This window comes from Rousettus aegyptiacus, unplaced genomic scaffold (assembly GCF_014176215.1).
Source record: "Rousettus aegyptiacus isolate mRouAeg1 unplaced genomic scaffold, mRouAeg1.p scaffold_m13_p_3, whole genome shotgun sequence".
Taxonomy (NCBI): domain Eukaryota; kingdom Metazoa; phylum Chordata; class Mammalia; order Chiroptera; family Pteropodidae; genus Rousettus; species Rousettus aegyptiacus.
The window spans coordinates 40,118,257-40,143,118 of record NW_023416306.1 but is presented as its reverse complement, the minus strand read 5'-3'; the positions used below and the strand labels follow the sequence as shown (position 1 = coordinate 40,143,118).

Here is a 24,862-nt window from a genome sequence, read left to right as displayed (position 1 = left end):
TATATTACAGGTTAAATTATCATAAGCCACCCAGACACATAGATATATCCTTCTAAAAGCATTTCGCAATAAGAACTCAATTACTTTTCTGCTAGGAAAAACTATTAGTGTATTTATCGGAAGGTCTGCTTACAAGCATATTTGGAAGAGGATTTGATTGGCTCATCCCTTTTTTACACAAAGGCATCCCCAGTAAAGAGAAAGATTGATTACAGTCCTGCTGCTAACTCTTCCTTCCCAATGAGTAACCCAGAGCACTGAGAGTTTCTAGACCCAACTTGAAAAGCTGCCACCTTAGACTTTTCTCAAATTGGCACATCTCTTTAGTTCTATAGCAATTACTGCTGTATGACTCATTTTAGTACTAGGCACTGCCTTGTGTTTTGAGCTGCCTCATTCATTTGCTCATTCAACATATGCTTAATGAACATTGCCATGTATGTATAGGACAAAGACTTTGACCTTCAAGAGCTTATTCTTCTATTATACCTCTTTTCAAGAAAATTATAAGCTCCTGACAGAAAAACACCTTTTTTTCACACATGCTACTACAATACTTAGAACAAAGGCACACCCATTAGCAGCCCTCAAAACACACAAGCCATCTAGATCAACAGAGAAAGGGCCCTGCCAGACAAGAGAGGGGGTGGGGCTGCCTGCCTAAGCCCATCCCCTTCATCCAAATAAGTGCCTGGAAAAAATCTAGATTTCATATAAAGAATCTCCATCTTCCTCAAATCAAGTCACTAAATACTCTAATGCACAAAAAAGAGGAGGTATAATCTTGTGATCTAAATAAATTGCAGACCATGGAATTAAGAAGACAATTGTTACATGGTGTGTGAAGTTGCCCATTGGGAAGAGAGGCATGGGTTGCCATAAAGCTCTTTAATGGGGGAATAAATAGGGTATTAATGAGGTATAAGTGGAGATATTTAACTGAAATTTTTCCTCTTGTAAAGTTCATGACCCACATACATTGCATAAACTTCATATGTTAAATCTCTTTGCTTTGCAATGGCAGGTATGTAATTCTCTGCACCCTGTCACAACATACACAATTATTCTGATGTTTAACTTCAGAGCAGGATCTTAAAGGCCCCAGTTATCTGTCTGTGCTTACTTATGCACAAGATCCTCTTCAAGACTGTAAGGCTCAAGAGATTTCATAGCCACCTCATGCAGAAGAGTCATCAAAGCAAGCAGTGGCACTGTACTCTTCTCTTAATCTGATCCAGTAAACTCTCCATTGTCTTTCTTTTAGCATTATGCTTTAATACTTTTTAAAACCTACTTGGTACTGATATGATACACTTTTGTTCCCACAGCTCTTACTGATTCTTTTCATCTTCATAACATTAGTAAAGCACATTTGTACACTGCTTTAGCATTTACATTGTTATTTCCACTCATTATGTATCTTTACATTGCGATTCGATTCTACAAAAATCCTATGAGGTTGATATTCTATTTCACAGATAAGGAAAGCAAGGTTCAGAGAGGTTAAATGACTTGCCCAAAGTCACACAGCTAGTAATACATGGTATAGTCAAAACTAAAAATCAGATTTTTCTGACTTCAATCCTGTGTATTCCTTCTGGTTTTTTGGGGGGGGGAGGGGTTGTTTTGTTTTGTGTGAATTCTTGCTTTTCTCTGTTGCTTTTTCTTTTGAATCTTATGTGATCTTTATTCACTATTCAGTTCATGTTTGATGCTTTCTTTGGTTTTTCTTTCATTATCTTGTCTTTCAAATGCCTCGGAATCTCACTGATTGGCTCAGAGCAGTAATTGTTCTTCACCTAACTGTGGAATGTGAAATAAGACTTGATTTGCCATGAACTGGGCCACTGAAGTACAAGTATACTCACTCAGGTCAGTGACAGATGGCTAGGTAGAGGTAAGTTCAGTATCATCTAGACAGGGTGTTAGTTTTCAACAAGTTAGTGGAACTGAAATAAACTTGGGGCAGAATAAGGGAAACCCTAATGGGGCTAATAGTTTTGTGCAGAAAAACCAAGGGTGACTCTTTGGGTTTCTTCAGCGTGCAGAGATCCAGAGTTCCCAAGATAGGTCACATAACCTCTAGAAGTTCATCTTTGACAATGATTCTTTTCTCTTTTCTCTTACTTGAAAACTTTGTATTTACTTTCAAATAATGCACTGCTTTGTTACAGTGGTACTTAACAAGTTCAAATCATACTGCTCCACTTTATTAGCTACTTACCCTTAAGCAAGTTGTCTAAATTCTCTGAACCTCAGTATTTACACATGTAAAATAGAATAATATGCAGATCATAAGATTTGCTATGAGGGTTAATCATGAAATTCATAGTTATCACTAATATATATTAATCACTTATAACATGTCAGGCACTGTTCTAACAAGTTTCTCAGTAATAACTTAATTTTAAGTACTTACATTAGCCCCATACTATAGACCCGAGATGCAGAGATGATGTGTGACTTGCCTAAGGCTCATAAGTGGCGTGGCTGGGTTTTGACCCCATGTAGTCTTGTTCCAAAAAACAATCTCCTAATTGCCACACTCTAAGGTCTCATTTTTATGTTCAATAAGGTGAAATATTAAGTTTATGAAGTTCCCTAGTGTACTATCAGGTATATAGTTAAAGAACAGTTATATTTAGCCCCTAAAACTCTTCAATAAATACATCTATTATTATGAAAATATCTATATCACTCATGTCACCTCCAATTTCAAGACATTATTTAAAAAAGAATTTTTTATTTATAAGCTTATGGGGTAACATTGGTTGATACAGTTATATAATTTTCAGATGTACATTATAATTCCACATCTGTATATTCTATTGTGTGTTTACCACCCAGAGTCCAGTTTCCTTCAGCTACCATATATTTGTTCCACTTTACCCCATCTACCTCCCTGCTCCTCCTGCACCCCTTACCCTCTGGTAGCCACTAGTCTATAGCCCATGTCCATGAGTCTCTGTTTGTCCTGTTCATTTGGTGCTTTCAGATTTATTCCCACATATAAGTGACATCATGTGATTTTCAACTTTCAAGATGTTTTTTAAATTGAGAAATTAGAAGAACTCAGAGGTACATTCAAAATGTTTTCTATTCCCAGATCCCATTCGATACAATTTAAAGCTTGAATTTTCAAGTGGAGAAGTATATGGGTATATAGAAGGCAAAGGTAGTTAACAATTATTATGGCGATAAGTACTAGATCCTTTTATATATTTTATCTAATTTAATCCCCATAAACAGAAGGGAAGAGATTGTAATATACAATTTACAGGTAAGAAAACTGAGAATCGTTAGATTTATTAATATAATTAGTGATGAATCTAATGAGTAAAGAATCTAAAGTCAACCAGCTTGTAAATGAACGCTTTCTGAGTAACCACGATTTTTCCACCACACCCAACGTAAGAGCAAAGCTTAGCATTCAGTCTTTGCTTCCCTCCTTGGTTTTAGATACTATGCAGAAAACGCCACTGGACAGTGTGAGAGGTGTAACAAGAGCTGCAAGGCATGCCGGGGCCCGCAGCCCACTGACTGCCTATCTTGCGATACATTTTTCTTTCTGCTCCACTCCAAGGGAGAGTGCCATCGCACCTGCCCAGAGCATTACTATGCAGACCAGAGAACACGAACATGTGAGAGATGCCACCCAACTTGCAATGAATGCAAAGGTGAGGGCGTAGTTATCATTGTGCATGTGTAAATGGAAAAATGAAAAGTTTTCCTTCCTGCTTAGCCTGTCTCTTTTTTTCATCACCTTTGGAGGTTCCTCTAGCCTGTCGACCTCGTAGCCAATCCTCTCCAGCATCAGCACCCTCTGTTTTCTCTCAGCTTCCACATCTGCCCTCTGACCTGGGCTGCTCCTGTACCACACTGCTGCCTCTTCAGATCCTTCCATCCTTCAAGGCCCAGATACAAGCATTATCCCCTCCAGGTAGTGTTTTCCACCTACTCTGTCTTTCTTCTCGACCTGAGCTTAGCATCAGTCTAGCAAAATTTATTTTCATTACTTCAGCAACTACTTCAGACATCTGCCTGTTCTTAGTTTCAGATATTTACTTATCTGAGTAAATACGATCCGAGTTTCCTCTGATATTCACTCCTTTTGTTAATGAACCCACTGTCTAACCAATTGCCCATGTTTAATACCTTGAAGTTATCCTCCTCTTGCCTCCTGCTCAACTCACCTACCCTCCAGCAAAGGCAAACCTCAAGGTCCGTTGATTCTCCTAACCACTTCTCTACTCAGATCTCTTTCTCCATTCTCACTATCCTCATTGTGCATTCTCAGCATCTCTTAGCTGACTTTCTTAAATAACCAGCATATTATCTCAACGCTGGCCTTGCTCCCAAACCAGGTCATCCTGTACAGCAGCAGTCCCCAATCTTTTTGGCACTAGGGACCGGTGCTCCTATGAGAATCTAATGCCTGATGATCTGAGGTGGAGCTGAGACGGTGATGCTAGTGCTGGAGGGCGGCTGCAAATACATATGAAGCTTGGCTTGCTCACCCCCAGCTCAACTCTCTGACTGATCCGTACTGGCCTGTGGCCCAGGAGTTGGGGACCCCTGCTGTAAAATAATGCCAGAGTAATCTTTGCAAATTCCAAATCTGCTCATTTTCCTCCATAGCTTAACACAGAAATACGATCATGGTGAATTCTTCTCAGTATTTAGGAAAGAAATACCTCCCACAATATTTTGTTAAAACTTACTGGGTTAATACTGATAGCTGGCAGGGTACATTCCTGCTACTCTCTACAAAATTATCTTGGCTCCTCCTAGCCCTTTTTCTACATAAATTTTATAATCAGCATTTCCTCTAGAAAGGTAATGCCTCCATTCTGTGTTTCTTTAGTACTCTGCATTCATTTATCTACTTACTATTCAACAAATATTTATCCAGCACTATGGCCCAGACAATGCTGATACAACTGTAAATGAGACATTCAAGGGCTCTGAAGCACAGAAGGCATTTTTCTAATTGTTAACTTATTCTTTGTCCCTCCCTCACTGTAGACTGAGGTCTGCAAAGGCATAAATTAATTAATGTCTTACTCACCTTTGTAGCTCTAGCACTTAGTATTGTCACAGGGGCCAAAGGAGGGAAACAGTGGCCATGCCAGGCAGGGAGGTCACACCTGCTGGAGTCGTGGGTGGACAATAGCCAGCTCCAGCCAGAGCAGCAGCAGCCTTTGGTGGAGGAAGAGGCCCACGCCGGCACAAAGCCCTGGCTATTGCAGCGGGTACCATAGCCCACTACCTGTCTCAGGAAGGGGAAGTCTACCATCTGAATGCCCTTCACCTCAGGCTTATCACAAAAATGACCATCAATGTGGTCTTCCCACTGCTGAAGTAGCTGTGAAGTCCATCTCCAACTGGGAGGTGATACAAAGGCTGAAGGGCATGGAGAACCACCCCCTTCCTCCACCCTCTGGATTGCAAGAGCAAAGAGGCCTTCATCCACTTCCAGGGTGAGGTGGAGAAGAGTCTGGTCAAGTCTTTCCTGGCCTGCTCCAACCGCAAGACCATCCTCAAGGTGCGTATCACCAAATGCAAAATCCGTTTCCCTACGCGCGCCATGACTGGGGCTCCTGTTCCACGACGCAAGGACAGAAGAGTGGCCGACATGTTTTACCCAGAGACGCAGCCCTGAAAATGCTTCACCCCGAAGGAGTCAGGCTCAGAGAAGCCCAGCAAGGAGGTTCTGGAAGTTTGGGGAGATGCAAATGTGGACGTCCCCACGCTGGTCCCCTACTGGGAGATGACAGGCCGGAATCTCCACGCGTTCAGCGTCACGGACACTCGACCTTCAGGATGTTCATCCAGGACCGCGAGTTCTCGCGCTTCGCGCCAGCCGAGGGCGCCTGCGCGGGATGAAGCGCGACTGCGAGGGTGAGGCCCTGGCCCGCAGCATCACGGCTTCTTTTGATTCAACCAAACCCCTGAGTGATGCGTCAAGAAATGGCAGCTTGGCAGCTGAGAGCCAGAAACTTCAACAGCTGGAACAGCAGAGAGAACAAAAAACGCTGAAAGAGGCAGAGGAGAGGCAAAGAGCAGAGGAAAGGAAACAAAGAACTAGAATTGGAGGGAAAAAAAAAAGAGAGAAAAGCTTCGCGAGAGGGAACAGGACAGAGGGACTGTGCACTCTTTTGGAACCAGAAAAATCTCGAGAAGCTACAATCAGAGGAGCAGAAAAAGGTACAAGAAAAAATAAAACTGGAAGAGTAGAAGTTGCTGGTGGCTGGGGTGAACCTGCAGTCAGACCATCTGCCTAACTGCAGAGCTACTGAGCAGAGCTGAGGTACCCCGCCTGGTGTGATTGGTGTTGATCTTCAAGAGTGGGAGCTGCTTCTTTCTGCTCTAAAACACCGAGACAGAGACACAGCTCGTTGCAACCATAACTAAAAGAAGTAAGTCTTAAGACCCAGAAGAAGAAAACCAAACCTTGGAAAGAGGGCTCAAAAAACAAATTTTTATTGTGTTAGAGTGACTCTCAGTAATATAAATATTAAATTACTCTTAGTTAGAAAGTGCTTGGACTGGTGGACAAACTAAACCAACCTTGGAATGGTAACATGCTATTCATACCAGTTCTAGAATTTCTTTTATGCGTCTCACAGAATAGTGTTTCAGCAATATTCGTTAGAAATATAATGCAAGCCATACATATAATTTTAAATTTTTAGTAGTCACATTAAAAAATAAACAGGTAAAATTAATTTTAATATATTTTATTTAACAAATATATGCAAAATATTATCATTTGAACATATAATCAACATAAAAATTTGCCCCACCCCACTACATCCAGACAGTCCTTGAAGCAACTCTCAGGAAACTTTACCATATGGTGGTTCCCACACTTCACCCATTTACAATTGACTCCAACCTTTGAAAGAATTACCCTTTCAAACAAACAGCATTAAATAATGAGTTTGTGTTCTCTCTCTCTCTCTTTCTCTTTCTCCTTCTCCCTCCTCCCTACTTCTAAAGGCACACAGTTGCTGTTCAAAACTTCTAATCAGAATAAGAACATCTGAGAGAACACATTAAATTGGGGGTGTGGTGGGAGGATGGTAGAAAGTTGGCACTGTCATGGGTTATATCACGGTAAATATTAACTTTCTATTAGGTTTTTTTGAAAAATTGAAAGTATCTCTGATACCACCATTAGATGTGTGGGGCTTTTATTCCGACTAGGATTGCCAGATAAAATGCTGTATTTTGATCTGCTAAATCTGAAAACCAAAATCCCAAACCCCTAGTGCAGTGAATGCAGCCGGCTAATGGAGAGATCCAGGGGAACACTTGGTTTCTAGTTAACAGAAGGTAAGTTAATGTCTCTTAACATCAGGCAATCAAATCAGGACAACACCAGATTTTTAAAATTTCTGTGGGGATCAGAGAGAAATTATTATGTTTTAAGCACAGTTTAAAAAACTATAGGTTTCTTTAATTGGGTTTGAGATTTCCTGGGTAGATTAAGGATGATGGTTTTCTAATTTCAAAAATTCATCCATATATCCAGACAATAGAATAGTATTCAGCCCTGAAGAGAAACACACCGTCAAGCCAGAAAATGTCGTGGATGAAACATAAATGCATTGTATTAAGTGAGGGGAAAAAAGCCAATCTGTAAAGGCTACATACTATATGATTCCAACTATATAACATTCTGAAAAAAAGCAAAACTGTGGAGACAATAAAAATATCAGTCATTTCTAGGGATTGGGATGAGGAGAATGAATAGCCAGAACTCAGAACATTTTTAGGGCAATGAAAATAAATAATACTATGATGATGGATACATGTCATTATACAATTGTCCAAATTTATGGACTGTACAACACACCGAGAATGAACCCTAATGTAAAACAAACTGTAAACTTTTGGTGTATGATGTCAATGTAGATTCATCAACTGTAACAAATGTATCACTCTGTGGGAGATATTGATAATAGGGGCGGCTATGCATGGGTTGTTGCATGGGTTGGGGCGGGAGGTATGTGGGAAATCTCCGTACTTCCCACTCAATTTTGTCATAAATCTAAAACTGCTCTAACAAACAAAGTCTTGAAGAAATTATCGGCACAATCTCCCTGAGACTGTATTCAAGGGTGAGCGGACGTATTTGGGTGAATCCTGAAGCCATCCTGGGAGTTTGTGCTTCCCCCTCCTATATTTCACGTGAACCTTGAATGTGCCTGGTTGAAGCTTTCTATTTTTGACATTCATTTCTTCTGCCATCCTTTATTCACCATACACACATGTCTTTTGATGGTTAGTAAATCTTTGTGCTGCCTTCCAGTTTTGGAATTTATAGATTACAAAATTTAGGAACAAGTTTTCTCTTGGGCTATATACTGGCTGGAAAAAAAAAAGATATGAATTCCTTCTTTCTTAAAACATTAGCCATCACACTAAGATACAAGGAAAATTTAGCACCCTACATAAGTAATCTAACTAGATTGTATTTCATCCACTTTTGACTCCCCAATAATATTAGGGTGCTTTTAAAAGTGCTTAAAAGCACTGAGGTACAGGAGAAGAGAGTCGGGGGATAGCACACTATCCCCTAATATATGTGTATCTTTGTTGCAACGGGTTGCTCCATAATTAGCTCATTTCTTGCCTTCGCACATTAACTTTTTATCGGTATTACTCCCAAAATTGTTTGAAATAAAAACCCAGGCTGGGTAGCCAATACCTTCTAACTTTCCTGAGCTGCCTCTCTTTGTGTGTGAATGATGCCATGAACAGCTGGCAAGGATTGCTCTGCACTGCTGAATTCATCCCATGGGGGTCAGGCCAAGGGATAACAGATAGTGAGCTGTTCTGAATTTTAAGAAAACATCAAAGCTGTCTTTATAGGTCCCGAGGCTCCTGCAGATCCTTAGAAACAATGATAAATGTAGGGCTTTAAACTTGAAAACAAGAGAAAACATTCTGGAAACTAACAAACTGTCTTACAGAAAGACTCGGGGTGCCTTAAGTGTGGAGGTTTTGCAATAAATCAATGTAGAAGATGTAAATGAAGTTACTGATTTGTTACCTAAGGTGACAGGTAGTATTTGGAGATTGCCCAGGAGCTAGGCCTCAGCCAAATTGCTGCTGCCCTTTGGAAAAATGTAACCAACCTTAAGATGCACATTTATTGCCTCCTCCTCCCCGCTTTTAATTCCCCCTATGCTTAAAGAAAAAAAAAAAAAAACCAAAACAAACCCCACAGTTTTGTATTTTAAAACTGGAGTAAGACATCTAAGTTATATTTTAGAAAAATGTAAGTGGAAAGGAAAGAAATAGGGAAAGATTGATTCTTTTATCAGAGACCAATTATGTTACAGACACATAGGGAATTCTGTATGAAGCCAAAAGTAAAGTAAAAATAGAATGGCTTTATATCACTACAGGCAGCCCCCAATCTAAGAAGCAGTTGAGTAATAAAGTTTATTCTCTAAGATGTTGTTCATAGCTCAGAATTCTTTTTTTCATAGAAACATTATAAATGATTGCGCTAAAGATCAGACATGAAAAGTTGATTTAACTCCATAGTGAATGCAAAGGACAGGACTCACGGTTCTAGCTCTAGTTCAACTAACCACTCTTTACAATATTCTTCTGATGGGAAGATCTACATAATTTCCAACTCCCAATACCAGGCACAATCCATGTCCTCGTCGTCTCTATATCTCTGTTTTGAAATTCTCAGCAGAAATGCCAGGGCCTTCCTAAAGGAATGAACTCAGATCTCCTGTTTCTAAATTCTTTTCAAAAGTTATCCCTTGATATCTGCATAGAAGAAAATGTTTGGGTCACTCATTCCTGGGTACCTGAATTAGGAGAGAGAGGGATTACTTCTATATTATGAAACAGAATCTGAAGGTCCAGACCTCCTCTACTTGATGGTTCATGTGTTAAGGCAGACAGTGTGAAAGAAAGAGCACTGGACTATGAGTCAACAAACCTGAATTTGAATCATGACTCAACCATTACCTATGTAACCTTGAATGCATGACTTCATATAGGTGGACCTTAGTTTTCAGTCATTCAAAAAATAATAAACAAATAGGATGTCAAATTTCTGAGAAGAGAGTTTATAGTTTTCAAGAAAATTTCAAAGGAAACCATCCCCCAAATTAAGAACCACTGGAAAATATGATTTGTTAAAGCCCTTTAGCCCTAGTATTTTAAGTTCCGGGTCTCGTGTTTCTCAATTAAGAACTGCCTAATTATAATTTATTCATCAAGTTTTGGGACCCTGCCCCCCAATCAGCTGGTATCATTTTTATCCTCTATACTAGTTAAACAATAAGCAGAATGACAAATGAAGGTTTTATAAACTTTCTACATGATTTCTCATTCTGAAAATCCTCTTACTCTAGTGAAAGATCTGTTATTTCCAAATCCTCAATTACCAAACTGAAAGTTTACATTGACTGAACTAATTGTATAATTTCTAGGTCTTTATTTGGTGTCCTGTAGATGTTTTTTTCATATCCTCAATTAATTTACTATTCTATTTCAATTTACTTGACATATTCCTTGCTCCTAAGTGTTATGGAATCAAGACAGAGGTTGAAATCAAAGGTCAGTCTCATAACTTAGAATCTTTTTTTTTTTCTTTCAGGAAAAGGACCACTGAAATGTTTATCCTGTGTGTGGAGTTACCACCTAGTGGGAGAAATCTGCACCTCAGACTGTCTTGTGGGGGAATACAGAGTAGGAGAGGTACTAAAAGCTGGGCATGGTGTGCCTTCTGTCATTTCCACAGAGGGAAATGAGCTAGTTTCTGCATGTCATTCTAGGCAAAGTGAAAAAGTCCTAAAAGTCCTATACTCGCTATAGTTTAGGTTTAATATTTCAAAACCTCCTACCATTGCATAATGGTTAATGGTGCTACCCACCTGTAACTAATTTCAATCAAAGAACTGAGAAGATCTGAGAGAAATAACAGGGAAGTCAAGTAATGAAGGCCTCAGAATTAACTCTGCATTCATCGTTCATGGAACTCCAGTGTTTGTTAATCCTTCCTCACTCAAAAGGAATCTCCTAATTGTTCTTAACAGGGTGAGAAATTTAAATGTGAAAAATGCTATGAGAGCTGTATAGAATGCAAAGGACCTGGAGCCAAAAACTGCACTATGTGCCCCGCCAACCTGGTGCTGCACATGGATGACAGCCGCTGCCTGCACTGCTGCAATGTTTCTGATCCCACTGATGCCCGGGAGTGCTGTGACTGCCAGGACACTACAGGTAAGAAAAGAGGAAGATCAGCCTGCAGAGGAAGGGTGTGTCTTCGGGAAGTTGACCAGAGCACGCGGGAGAGGAGGATGGGAGATTCCAGAGAATCGATATGGCTACCTTTTTATTTAGTGTCTGCTATGTGTCTACTGTGCTTGAAACTTTCTGTCCACCATCTCATAAAAGTAGATGTTATTAATCCCATTTTGCAGATGAGGAGACTGGGCTCAAAGGGTTTATTAGTATGCCCAAGTTTACATCAATGTTAGGAGGCTCATCTAGAATTAGAATATGGGTCCTTTGGACTGCAAAACCTAAATTCTTTCCACTATTGTGCTGCCTTCAACATTAGAGCTCAAGTAGTTCTAGGATTTCATCTTTATAAGTTTACCATATTCCTTTTTTATTCTTTCCTACTGAGAAAAAATGAAAAGAATCAACTATCAAGAAAGCTTATTCCAATATTATATTGAAGAATCATTCTGTGGAAATCAGCCCAAATCTAGGCTTCCTATTAAAGTTTTAAGGCATTTTAGAAATAAATTTTTACTGAAGGCTAAGAAAAAAACACTTTTTTTTTTTAACACCAATTCCCATTTCCCCAACTGTCCCCAACCTGCAACTCCATCCATGTGGGTACTTGATCCTCACTGGACACAAACTTAGAAAAATACTAAATGGAATGATTTCTTTGAAAGACAGAGAGACGGAAGGAAGGAAGGAAGGAAGGAAGGAAGGAAGGAAGGAAGGAAGGAAGGAAGGAAGGAAGGAAGGAAGGAAGGAAAGGGAAGGAAGGAAGGGAAGAAGGAAGGCCTTAGGCCGGATGACTCTCCCAGCCCTCCCAGACCTCACTACCTAATCCACTCCCCCGCACCCCCCCGACCTCCGCGCTTTTTCCTTCTCGTCCCTCCGTTCCTTCCTTACCGTCCTGCCCTGCAGGAAGGAAGGAAGGAAGGAAGGAAGGAAGGAAGGAAGGAAGGAAGGAAGGAGGGAAGGAAGGAAAAGAAAGGAAGAAAGAAATTCTTAAAATATATTCTTTAGTCCAGAAGCAGATCATTTCCTTGGGGTTCAGATGTATCAGGGCCTGACAAAAACAGATATCATATTGATGGAAGCATGTCCATTTATAAGTGAAGTAAATCCCAGACCAAAAAATGCTCCTAGCCATTTCTGTTATATATATATTTTTTTATCTGCTTTTTCAACTAAATTTGAAATAGCATCATTCCAAAAACTAATTATTTCCTTCTTTCAGCTTTTCCACTCCTACAAGCAGCTGATTTCCCTAGCTCCTCTTACAAATCCACCTTCAGGGTCTGATGGCCTAATATCCATGCTGTGTCAACTAAGAATAATAATCCTCATTACATCAATGGCTTTAAATGAAACCAGAAGTGTGTGCATATTGGGTGCAGAGTTTCTGCAATCCTGTTCCAACTAAAAATTATTTAGTCAGCTTTCCTGAGACTTTTGTAGCTCTTAAAGGTCCAGTTGTGGCCACTCTGCAAAAATCTAAACATTCTTGATTACCTATCGTTTTTTACTGAGACACTGGACCCTTTAAAGAAACCAGATAACAGAGGCTGACCTTAACTTTGCAGATCTAAGACTATAGAATAGTTAAGACAAGATTGCATACAGCACACTAGTAATTGAAACAAGCTTGAAGGGTCTTCTATTGATTCTCCTGCCTTAGGCAGTATTTATCTCCCAAATACCCTACACCAATTGCTTACACATCCCTCTGGTGCTTCAATATTTCCTCCAGGGAAAAATTCTGTGCTGATATTGCTAATGATGAAAGCCATAATGATAGTGCTATTACTTTGGAAGAAATTTTGCTTAATGGGCAAAGTCCCATGAGAATGAAAGTTACAATAAAATAGAAAACTTGTTTATCACTAGCAAAAAGAGATAGGGATAATAAGTTGGATATAATCAGCTAACATCTAATAAGCAAAAACAATTGCTCTTAAAATAATTGGCAGCAGTATTATTTCATTAAGCTTGCATGCACAACATACCTAGAATTTCTGATTTTAAAAAATCCTGGGGGCATACCCAAGTAGTTTGAAAATATTTATAGAAAACTTAGTGTGTATTTCAACTTGTACATCCAACATAGCCTACTAGTTTTCTTTTCCCTCTGGTTCTTTCATTCTTTCTTTTATTCTACCATTTGGTGAGTTCAATAATAGGGAAAAATTTGGTAATTTACCCAAATCATACCACCTAAATAAATGGGTGAAAAGCAATAAAAATTAGTTCATTGTTAAAGCTTTCCTTCTGTGACAGTTTTAGTTACTCCATGTTCTCAACTTAGGTATCCAAACAAAAGCTGATGAGTGACATAGAACAGAGCTTTCAACTTCAGAAATCTTAATTATGATAGAAGATATTTAAAGATAGCACTTCTTTTCCTGCCAGATTAGGACCACAAAATGCCAAGAAGTTAAAAAACAGTTGTTGGAGCATTTTAACCCCAACATCTCCAGACTACAGCATGAAGTTAGGATTCCTGGGTTTGAATTCTGACTCCTCCACATACAAGCTCTCAGCTCGGACAATGTGACAATTCACTTCTTCTCCATGGGCCCCACACAACCATAAGAGTCAATGGTTTTATAAATAATCTGCTCCTGCCCTTGAATAGTGGCACAATCCTGTTGGACCAGGTTTAAGAGTAGTTGGGGAGAGGACTAAGTCTTAGAAAAAGTCAAAGTTATTTAGCAATGAGTGACGCTTGGCCCAAAATGGAATATTTTTCTCAGGAGACAAATCAAAGAATTCATTGGTAAGGTTGGACAGGGCAACTGATCCCAAGGTATGAAAATAAGGAAGGCTCCTTTTGGATTTCACACTTCCCTGCATCCTAGAAGGGTTTGATAGCATCATCTGACATAGACTGGGACTGTCATGGGGGCACACAGGGCAATTCTATAGAGTGTTGTGCCTTTTAAGAAAATCAGAGAGAGAGAGAGAGAGAGAGAGATTCCACCATTTTAGATTTTAAAATATAAAGGTGAAGTTCTGAACCTCAGAAACTAATTTTCCCCATTCCATTTCTTCTCTTTCATCCTTCCCCTCACCCCTCTTCCTTTGGGGTTCTCTTCCAATAGAAGAGTGCATCCTTCGAGCAAGTAAGATTGGGTCTGCCCTTGAGCATTCCAAGACAGCCTTGTTCATCATCTCCTCCATTATGCTGGTGCTTCTGCTTGGAGCAGCTGTGATCGTCTGGAGGAAACCATGGGGCCGATCCCGGCCAGCAGAGAAGGCTGGCTATGAAAAGCTGGCTGACCCTAGCAGGTCTTACTCCTCCTACAAGAGCAGCCACCGTGAGAGCACCAGCTTTGAAGAGGATCAGGTGATTGAGTACAGGGACCGTGACTATGATGAAGATGATGATGATGACATCGTCTACATGGGCCAAGATGGAACTGTCTATCGGAAATTTAAATATGGGCTTCTGGATGATGATGATGAGTATGAGCTGGAATACGATGATGAGAGCTACTCCTACCAGTAGGCAGAGGCCACATGCACCCCACCCCATTCCACTCAGGCACGCATGTGAGTGTCACAATTCGGGGTTTTATCCTCATACACCAGCTGATGTATGGGCATTCGTATTTGTCTTCTTAACCATGATTCCAACTAGAGTCTTTAAGAATGCTGAAATATTTTGTTCTTCCTTTGAGTGGCTAAACTTGATTAACCATAATTGTTCAACCATAACCAAGGAACAAGGATAAAATCTGGAGGGGTTTTCCTTCAAACAATATATCAAGACACAAGACACAAGAAGTAAAAACAAGTGACATTTATACAATCTGCCTTATGTGATTTTAAAAGGAAGTGGACCTATGAAAGTTCTGTTTCTCGCCTGTTTTGTGGAGATACCTACTGCCTTCTGAATTCTGATATTTCTGTAAATGATTTTGGGGGCTGGGGCAATAAAAGAGTTGTTTGGCTTAGGGGATTTTTCTTCTCTGTTAGCTCTCTTTAGGCAGAGATTCATTCTGTAAGGGCCAACTAAAGAAGGTTCTCCTTATTCCTTGTAACAAGTGACTCTAGACAAGCTCTGGTGAGCAAAAGAGACCACCTCTGCTGAGGCTGGTTATGATCTATTTAGAGATGAGGAAAGAAAAGGGAAGGCATCATAGCTGAGGAATCATGTATTTGCTGGGCACTGGCGCCTCAGCATTTATGCAGAGTCGTCATGATTCTAGGGGCAGAGCAAGCTCAGGCAGGAGAAAGCAGCAAACCCAGTAGAAAAATCACTAAGTTTCCAAGAATTACATCATTACACTCTCAAGATTTTCTAAGAATGTTTCTAGCTGGAAACATAAGCTAAGACATCAAGTTATAAAAACAAAATTGCAGTGTTAACCTAACATGAAATGGGATAAAATAAAATATCCACGCCAAAAAAAAAAAAAAAAAAGACTAGCTACTAAATCAGAGAGCTTTCATCAACAGCCTGTCGTAGAACTGTGGACATTCTGTAGAAAAAGTCGGAGTGGAGTCTAACATGGAAAATCCTAACTTCCCATTGGTAAACTTAATCCAGCTGCTGACCAGTCTTCTAACACTGTGATTTGGGGTCTAGACATCGTAGGCCTCCATTTTCCCACTTTGCTGTCAAGTACATGCTTGGATTCATGCACCTAGGACAGTTTTTCTGCAGATAATACAGAGAGGGACTCTTGCTATGTGAAATTACTTAAGCAGGGTTTTGCAGATTTTCTTGTCAAAGCAGAAGTTATAGGCAGTACTAGGAGCAAATCAACAGGAAGTAACATTTTCAGATGATGATGATAATTTTTAAAATTTTATTGCATATCTAACATGTACCAGGTACCAAGGTTAATAATTCCTTTTAGAAAAATCACCCCACTTAATGAATGCCACTATAACTTCGAGAGGTTGGTACCATTACTACTGTTTGTATAGGAAACCTGAGGCTTATAAGAGGTTAAGTAACTAGCCCAAGGTGACAAAAAGCTAATCAAGATTTAGGAAAAAGAATGATCCTGAAGCACATGTTCTTAATAGCTAATTATGCTACACTGACATAAAGTGAGAAAAGAAGTGTCCTAAATCTAACAAAGGCATGTCTGTTATTTTATTTTATTATATGGCAACTGTATTAACTTTACTAAAGTTGTGCATCTTCTTTTCTTCTTTTTTTTAAACATGTATCACTGACAAAAGAAATCTCTGTGAAGAAGTCTTCAGTTTATGGAAGGCCTCAGTTTTTCTTTAGGGGAAAATTCTTAAAGCAAATGTTGGCAAACTTCCTCTGGAAAGGGGCAGAGAGTAAATACTTTATGTTTTGTACAACTTCTTAACTTTGCCATTATGGCATGAATGAAGCCAATCCAAATGGGTGGGCTGTGCTCCAATAAAACTTTATTTACACTGAAATTTGGATATAAGACAATTTTCACATATCAAAATAGTCTTCTTTTGATTTTTTCTTAAATCACTTAAAATATTTTTAAAATTCTTAGCTTGGGGAGTACAAAAACAGGTGATGGGCTAGATTTGGAGGACAGAGTATAGTTTGTCATCCTCATCTTAAAGAAGATTCTTAAGAGATCATGTGTATCACACATGCATATGATATGCTTCCAAGATTTTTAATAACTTAAAATTATCTCTTCAAAATCTTTTCAAAGCTCTGGTAATTCTCTTTGTAATTCTTAAAAATAAATAAAAATAAATGTAAAATAGCCATTATATCAATGAAAGAATTTCTCCTCTCTTGCTGTGTAATTAGAGTATAGCCTATAGAGATAAGTTATTTTATTTATACTGTTTTTCATCTTCCCTGATAACTCTAAAGCTCTGATAAACTGAGTTTGACAATTCTTTGTGTAGCCTGGAAATTGTTTTCCAAGAAAAATATGTATTTATGATATACAGTTAAAGATTAAATGAGGTCGAGATGACCTTGAATACTAAGAAAAATTATATTGTTGTACTGTGTGAGCCTGAAAAGAAGGTACATACTGAGTATCGGTTCAGTTTGACATCTTTCCTTCTTTATTCTTAGTCATGCCACATTATTCTCAGACATCTTTTGAGTACTATACTAACAACTGTCTAAATAGATAAATATGTGGTTGGAAAATAGTCACATTTTGGTTTTCTGTTTGTAAATAACTTGGAAGTATCAAGAGCATCCTTGTAGACTGGTAATACTCCAAGAGGCTGGGCAGGAGCTCGGAAGGTTCCGGTTTGCAGAAAGTAACTTTAAAATTGGAAATAAAATTAAATCAAGACCAGATTACTGTATGGGGACTTGCTTTTTAACAGTCCATTTCTGAGAACTTTTTATGCACTTAGTAGAGTCAAGCTCTGCTAAACCATGGGGATAATTCTAAGAAATGCATCCTTAGGCGAATTCATTGTTGTGCAAACATCAGAGTGCAGTTACACAAACTTAGATGGTACAGCCTACTACACCTATAGGCTATATGGTACAGCCTATTGCTCCTAGGCGATAAGCCTGCACAAGACGTTATTGTACTGAATACAGTAGGCAATTGTAACACAATTGTATTTGTGTATCTAAACATATTTAAACATAGAAAAAGTACAGTAAAATTTTAGTATAAAAGATTTTTTAAATGGTGTATACCCACATAGGGCCCTTAACATCAGTGGAGCTTGCAGGACTGAAGTTGCTTTGGGTAAGTCAGTGAGTGAGTGGTGACTAAATGCGAAGGCCTGGGACATCACTATACACTGCTCTAGACCTTAAAAATACTGTAGACGTAGGCCGCACTAAATTTGTAAAAAAGCTATTTTTCTTTCTTCAGAATAAATTAGCCTACTACAACACTTTAACTTTAAAAACTTTTTTTTAACTTTTCAACTATTTTGTAATAACACTTAAAACACACATTGTACAGCTGTACAAAAATATTCTTTCTTTATGTCCTTATTCCATAATCTTTTTCTATTTTAATTTTTTTTACTTTAATTTAAAATTTCCTGTTAAAAATTAAGATTCAACACAATCAACATTCAAATATCCATAGCTTTCCTATATTCTAATAATGAAGTGTCAAAAAAAGAACTGGAAAAAATAATTCCTTTTGCAATTGCAACAGAAAGAATAAAATACCTAGAAATAAATCTAACAAAACATCTGAAGGACCTATATAATGAAAACTACAAGACCCTATTAAAGGAAATCGAAGAAGATACAAAGAAATGTAAAGATATTCTGTGTTCTTGTATTGGAAGAATCAACATAATTAAAATGACCATATTACCTTAAGCATTATACAGATTTAATGCAATCCCCATCAAAATCCCATAGACATTTTTTAAAGAAATAGAACAAAAAATCATCAGATTTTATGGAAGCACAAAAGACCCCAAATTGCCAAAGCCATCCTGAGAAAAAAGAACGAGGCTGGAGGCATCACTCTGCCCAACTTCAAATTATACTACAAAGCAACAGTAATCAAAACAGCATGGTATTGACAGAAAAATAGACACACAGACCAGTGGAACAGAATTGAGAGTCCAGAAGTAAATCCATATTTATATGGGCAAATAACTTTTGGAAAAAAAGCCAAAAACATACAGTGGAGAAAGGAAATCCTCTTCAATAAATGACACTAGGAAAACTGGAAAGCTACCTGCAAAAGAATGAAACTACACTGTTGTCTATCACCGCACACCAAAATTAACTCAAAATGGATTAAGAATCTGAATATAAAAACTGAAACAATAAAAAGCACAGGAGAAAACATAGGAACTAAACTCAAGGACTTGGGCTTAAAGAGGATGTTATGAATTTGACCTCAAAAGCAAGGGAAGTAAAAGCAAAACTAAATTAATGGGACTACATCAAACTAAAAAGCTGCTCAGCAAAAGAAATTGTCAACAAGGTAAAGAGAAAACCATCCAAATGGGAAAATATTTTTGCAAGCAACACCTCCAATAAGGACCTAATACCCAAAATATACAAAGAACTCATACGGCTCAATAACAATAAAAACAAACAAACAATCCAATCAAGAAATCGGCAGAGGATCTGACCAGACACTTCTCCCTATAGGACATACAAATGGCCAACAAACATTTGAAAAGATGCTCAACATCACTAGCTATTAGGACAATGCAAATCAAAACCACAATGAGATACCACCTCACACCTGGTAGAATAGCTATAATCAACAGGACAAGTAATAACAAATGTTGGAGAGGATGCAGAGAAAAAGGAACCCTCATACACTGCTGGTGGGACTGAAAATCGGTATAGCCACTACGGAAAACAATGTGGAGATTCCTCAAAAATCTAAGAATTGATCTACCATATGATCCAGCGATCTCTCTACTGGGTATTTACCCCAAAGACTTGAAAACTCATATCCAAAAAGATATTTGCACATTGATGTTCATAGCAGCATTATTCACAGTGGCCAGGACATGGAAGTAACTGAAGTGTCCTACAATAGATGATTGGCTAAAGAAGCTGTGGTACATATATACAATGGAATATTACTCAGCCATAAGAAGAGATGAAATATTGCCATTTATGACAACATGGATGGGCCTCAAAATAATCATGCTAAGCAAAATAAGCCAGATAGAAAAAGTTGAAAATCACATGATATCACTTACATGTGGGATATAAACCTAAAAGCAACAAACGAACAGGATGAACAAACAGAGACTCATGGACATGGATTATAGACCAGTGGTTACCAGAGGGTAGAGGGTGAGGGGGGAAGGGGAGGTACATGGGGTAAAGGGGGTCAAATATAAGGGGGTAGGGGGAGGGTGGAGTAAAGGAGATCAAATATCTGGTAGCTGAAGGAAACTGAACTTTGGGTGGTAAACACGCAATAGAATATACAGATATGAAATTATAATGTACACCTGAAAATTATAATTGTATTAACCAATGTTACTCCAATAAACTTAATTTAAAAAAATTAAGTTACAAACATGTTAGCCCCCTTGAACAACACAAGTATGAACTGCATGGGTCCACTTATATGTGGATTTTTTTCAGTAAATACAGCCGGCTCTTTGTAGCTACAGGTTTTGTATCCACTGATGCAACCAACTTTGGATGTGCAGAGCCAACCATAGAATCAAATGTTACATGTACCCCTACTTACTGTCTTTCTCCATCTCTCTTGGTCCCTTTCACTCTCTGCCTCTGAGGAGAGACCATACTCCATCTGTATAGTGTAACCCCTTTTCTAATAAACTTTCCTTTTGACTTTAACAAAAGTTATATGTAGATTTTCAACTTTGAGGGGTTGGCACCCCTTAACCCCAAAATTGTTCAAGGGTCAACTGTATCTGGTGAGGTGTAATGAGATGACTGTAAGGGTGCTAGGAAAATCATGATTTATTCATTCTCTGGAGCTTTGTCACCCAGACTTAAAGCTTTCCATTATCAAGGAAGGAAAGGGTAGGGCAGGGTAGCTATTAGATAGCCTGAGAAGACTGCCTCTGCCTCTAACAAAGTGTTCTTTGATAGGAACTAATCCCAGCCTGCAAGGGAAATGATATAAGCCATATTTAAAGCTTTAAATGAAGCAAGGTTGTGTTTGTCAGAGTTATAACTAATAGGAGAACGAGATTGAGGTCAGTGTCTATGGCCATGCCACCCTGAATGTGCCCAATCTCGTCTGATCTCGGAAGCTGAGCAGGGTTGAGCCTGGTTAGTACTTCGATGGGAGACCACTTGGAAATATCAGATGCTATAGGCTTAAAAAAAAAAAAAAGATTGAAGTCAATTATTTTATCAACCATGTAAATCATTTTTATCACTCAAAGCTTTCTGGTGGCTAAGAGTGATTCTGGACCTGATGCAAATTTTGTTGTATCCTTTAGACTGCTTTCAGTTATAAATGAGAAAAATTATCTCATACTTGCCTCAATACAAAAAACATTTATTGGTGCTCTTAATCAAGAAGTCAGGGCCAGTGGTGGGACCAGGTACTCCTGGATATAGGGCTCACACTGTGGCATCACATACTCATGTATCTCTGTCTCTCACCTCTGTCGTTTGCCATGTTGGCTCCATTCTCACTAGAGGTCATCCCTCACATTGGCAGGGTGGCTGCCAGTGTGCCAGACTCTACATTCTTTTGGGTCCATGTGCAACAAGAAAAAGGCTCTACTTCTGATCCAAGTCACAGAAAAGCTTTTGTGGTATCTCATTGGCTCAGAAAAGGCATTTACCATTTTTCATGGTATAAATGCTCTATTACGGCCCTTTCGAGCTTCAAATGTAATGTTCTTAGTGTGAAGTTGGGAAGAAATGTAAATAAGTGAACCATTATATAGTATTTCTACCATATAGATACATTAGATATAAATAACTTTAAGAGCATAGATAATAACATGTAAAATAACTAGGAAGTGATGAGTTTGAGATATTTGTTACCTGTGTTTTTAATATAACTCCTTTAATTGAAAGTGTTATACCTTAATTTTTCATAATAGGTGTGTCTAACAACTGATCTGTAAGATTCTTGAAAAAAATGGCATTGGCTTTCATAAGCTGGGACAAACCAGGTTCCACACACTGCTCTTTTTATTTTATTTTATTTTTTAATTAATTTTTTAATTGAATAAATTATTTAAATTCATTTTTCTCCTGTCTACCTCCTCACACTACTCTTCTTAGACAGAATCTTTTTTTCTGTGATTATTTCCTTTCTCTCAATATCAATTCTCTCATCTAGAATTTCCTCTTTTTTTTTCATTAGTTTCCCCTACTCCAATGCTATCAGAAGGCAACGTAATTTTTTTGCTAATTTCCACCAACAATCAAAGAAAAACAAATTTAATCAATAATGTCTTAGCAAAGACTGTTTAGTTAATTACAGCATACAATTCTGGAGTTCTGTCCACTGCTACCTGTAGTGACATGGACAATATCATGTATTACTTTGCATAGAGTAAGCCAAAGTATTCATTTTCTATTATAGTATAGCAAACCGCCACAAATTTAGCAGCTTAAAATAACATCCATTTATTACCTCACAGCTTTATAGGTCAGAAATCCAGATGGGCTTGACTAAGTTCTCTGCTTAGGGTTTCATAAGGTCAAAATCAAGGTTTTAGCCAGGATGGCTCTTACCTGGAGGCTCTGAGGAATAATTTTCCAAGGCATGCAGGTGGCTGGCAGAATTCAGTTTCTTATGGCTATACGATTGAGGTTCCTACTTTCTTTTCTGGCTGTGAGCCAGGAGTCAGCTCCTAGAAGCCACTGTCTCGTCTTGTGAATGCCCCTCCTTTCCTGCTTTAAAGCTGACATTCATACACTGAATACTTCTCATGCTCTGAATCTTGACTCCCTCTTGCTACCAGCTGGAGAAAATCCTGCTTTTAAAAGGCTCCTGTGATTATATTAGGGCCAGGTGGAGAATCTCCCTTTGGCTATAATGTAACATAATCATAGGTATGACATCTCAGCATATTCACAGTCCTGGGGATTAGAGTGGGAAATCTTGGGGGGCTATTTTAGGGCTCTTCCTAGCATAGCCAATAAAATTATTTTGGAAATCAATTTTGGAAATCAAAATGTGTTGAGTCTTTTCAGTGTTTGTTCTATTTGAATTCACCAATTCCTTGCTGGTAAATATTATAAACACAACCAAAATGTTCCCCCCAAAAGTGCATTGTTGTTTATAATCTCAAACTACTTTGCAACGCTTTACAAATAAATTTATAAAAACTATACAAAATATGCTATAATAGTATATTTTATATTGTTACATATAACAATAATAATGATATAAAAGTTTATGCATATACCATTTCAAGTATACTCCTGAAATTAAAAACCATATGTGGATTATGCAAGCTGAACTAGAAAGCACAAAGATGAACGTTACCTGCTCTATATTGAGGCAGAAAAACAGATACGGGTACAAATAACCACGAAATGGGAAAGAATGCAATCAGTGTAATAATTCAAGGAGGGAAAAAAACAAAACCAATGGAACACAGAGAATGTTAGAAAAAACAAATTGATGCATCTATGCTTTTGGGGGAGAAAAGTTAAGGGAAGTGTTTAAGAGAATAAAGAATCTGTCGAGCTCAGTAAAAGCATCGTCTCTATCTCAACTTCCCTATGGTCTGTAAAATGACAAGCACTTTTCACATGAACTTGAAATCACAGGTCAATTTTAACTACTTGTGATAAAGGACATTAGTCTTCAGGTCAACCTGAGCCCCTGGAAAGCTAATAGAAGCCAAGCAAATGAAGAAAGCAGATAGTATCTTTGGTGAACCCTACCTTCTCTTCCTTCATCATTTCTTTATTGTGCGCTTTCATTTCTCAAGGTACCAAGTGACCCTAAGAACTGAGAAGTTCTACAAATGCCAAAAGACATTGGATCAGTGCCAGTTCAACTAACTATATCCTCACTTCAGTTTCAATAATTTCATCTCATTTTGTCCATTCTTAAATATTCCTCAGTATAAAGTTTTTTGTTTGTTTGTTTGTTTGTTTGTTTGTTTGTTTAACCTCAGTGGTGGACACCCTGATTAGATTCACCATTCCTGTATTTGTTTTTATAAAGATGGTTTGGCAGGACAGAAATATCATGAGTCTTGGAGTTAAGGATTCCTGAAATGGAATTCCAAATCTGATCATTTCTTGTGTGGAATTTGGGGCAAGTTACTGTGCTTCTCTGATTCTATGTGATGTGTAGGAAACTTAAACTCCAGCCCTCCCAAAGTTGCCATGAGGAATAAAGATTACATATGCAATGGGCTTGGTATACATAAGCTCTATAAATGCTAACTTCCCCCATCCTTCCCATATCATTTTAGTAGCAGTGAAAGCTCCTTAATAGTCTCTTTCCCATGAACCTACTATTTTGAAAGGATTTGTGAAGAAAGATTACATGAGGGAGAGAAAAATAAACAGCTTGTTCTGTACACTTAATCTGGAGCCAAAGACACACCTGCTCAGTGTTTGTTAATAAGACCTTTTTCTCGGCAAAGCAAAAAAGCTCAAATAAGTGGTTTTAAGTAACCAGATCATTAACTGGATTTTCTTATTTGATTTCTCAGCAGATGAATGAGATTGTTCTTTCAGAAAACAGAACAGTGATTTACTCTAAAACCAGGTGAAAACAAAATTAATTCATTCTTCATTGAAGTGATAAAAAGTTTTAGTTAAAGGGCCATATATTCAAGAAACACACTGGCCAAATCCTTGATTTCTAATGAAATTTGTTTCTCTCCCCACAGCTTTTTATTTTCTGAAAAGCAACCATAGTTCCACCCCAGCAGAATAGTTTCTCAAAAGAAGTCCTATTAATACCGCAATTGTTCAGGAGAATCCAAGCTTCTTCGAGAAAACCCTCCTTTTCCCCCAAGTCTTGAAAAACTCCAATGTTAGAGTTTGGCTACAAAGCCACAGATAATCTTAGGGGAGTGCTGAGAATATTGGAAAAGATAGGAGGACAGGAATCCAGTCTTTCCCTAGATAACTTTTGCTTTTGAATCCATGTAGAAAAAGTCTCATGATACAGAATTTGAAACTGGCCTGGGACCAGAGTCAGGAAAGTGGGCCTGTTTAACTGTGGAAGTGAAAATGTGTGATGGTATC

General features: G+C 38.3%; 1 protein-coding gene and 1 pseudogene across 4 annotated transcripts in view; both read left to right on the top strand.

Annotated features, from left to right (window-relative positions):
* Nucleotides 1-17,765, top strand: part of PCSK5 (proprotein convertase subtilisin/kexin type 5) — a 400,819-nt gene extending 383,054 nt beyond the window's left edge. For 2 of the 4 annotated variants that reach the window (XM_016127089.2, XM_016127088.2), the window contains 4 exons: nucleotides 3,460-3,677; nucleotides 10,637-10,737; nucleotides 11,076-11,262; nucleotides 14,370-17,756. In XM_016127089.2, the coding sequence (XP_015982575.2) occupies nucleotides 3,460-3,677; nucleotides 10,637-10,737; nucleotides 11,076-11,262; nucleotides 14,370-14,776 (913 nt within the window). In that variant the 3' untranslated portion in view covers nucleotides 14,777-17,756. Of the gene's footprint in view, nucleotides 1-3,459; nucleotides 3,678-10,636; nucleotides 10,738-11,075; nucleotides 11,263-14,369 lie in introns of those variants that run through there. The other 2 variants (XM_036218095.1, XM_016127091.2) reach the window with 2 other exon arrangements.
* Nucleotides 17,766-20,880: 3,115 nt separating this feature from the next.
* LOC118601489 lies at nucleotides 20,881-20,999 on the top strand (annotated as a pseudogene).
* Nucleotides 21,000-24,862: the final 3,863 nt, after the last annotated feature.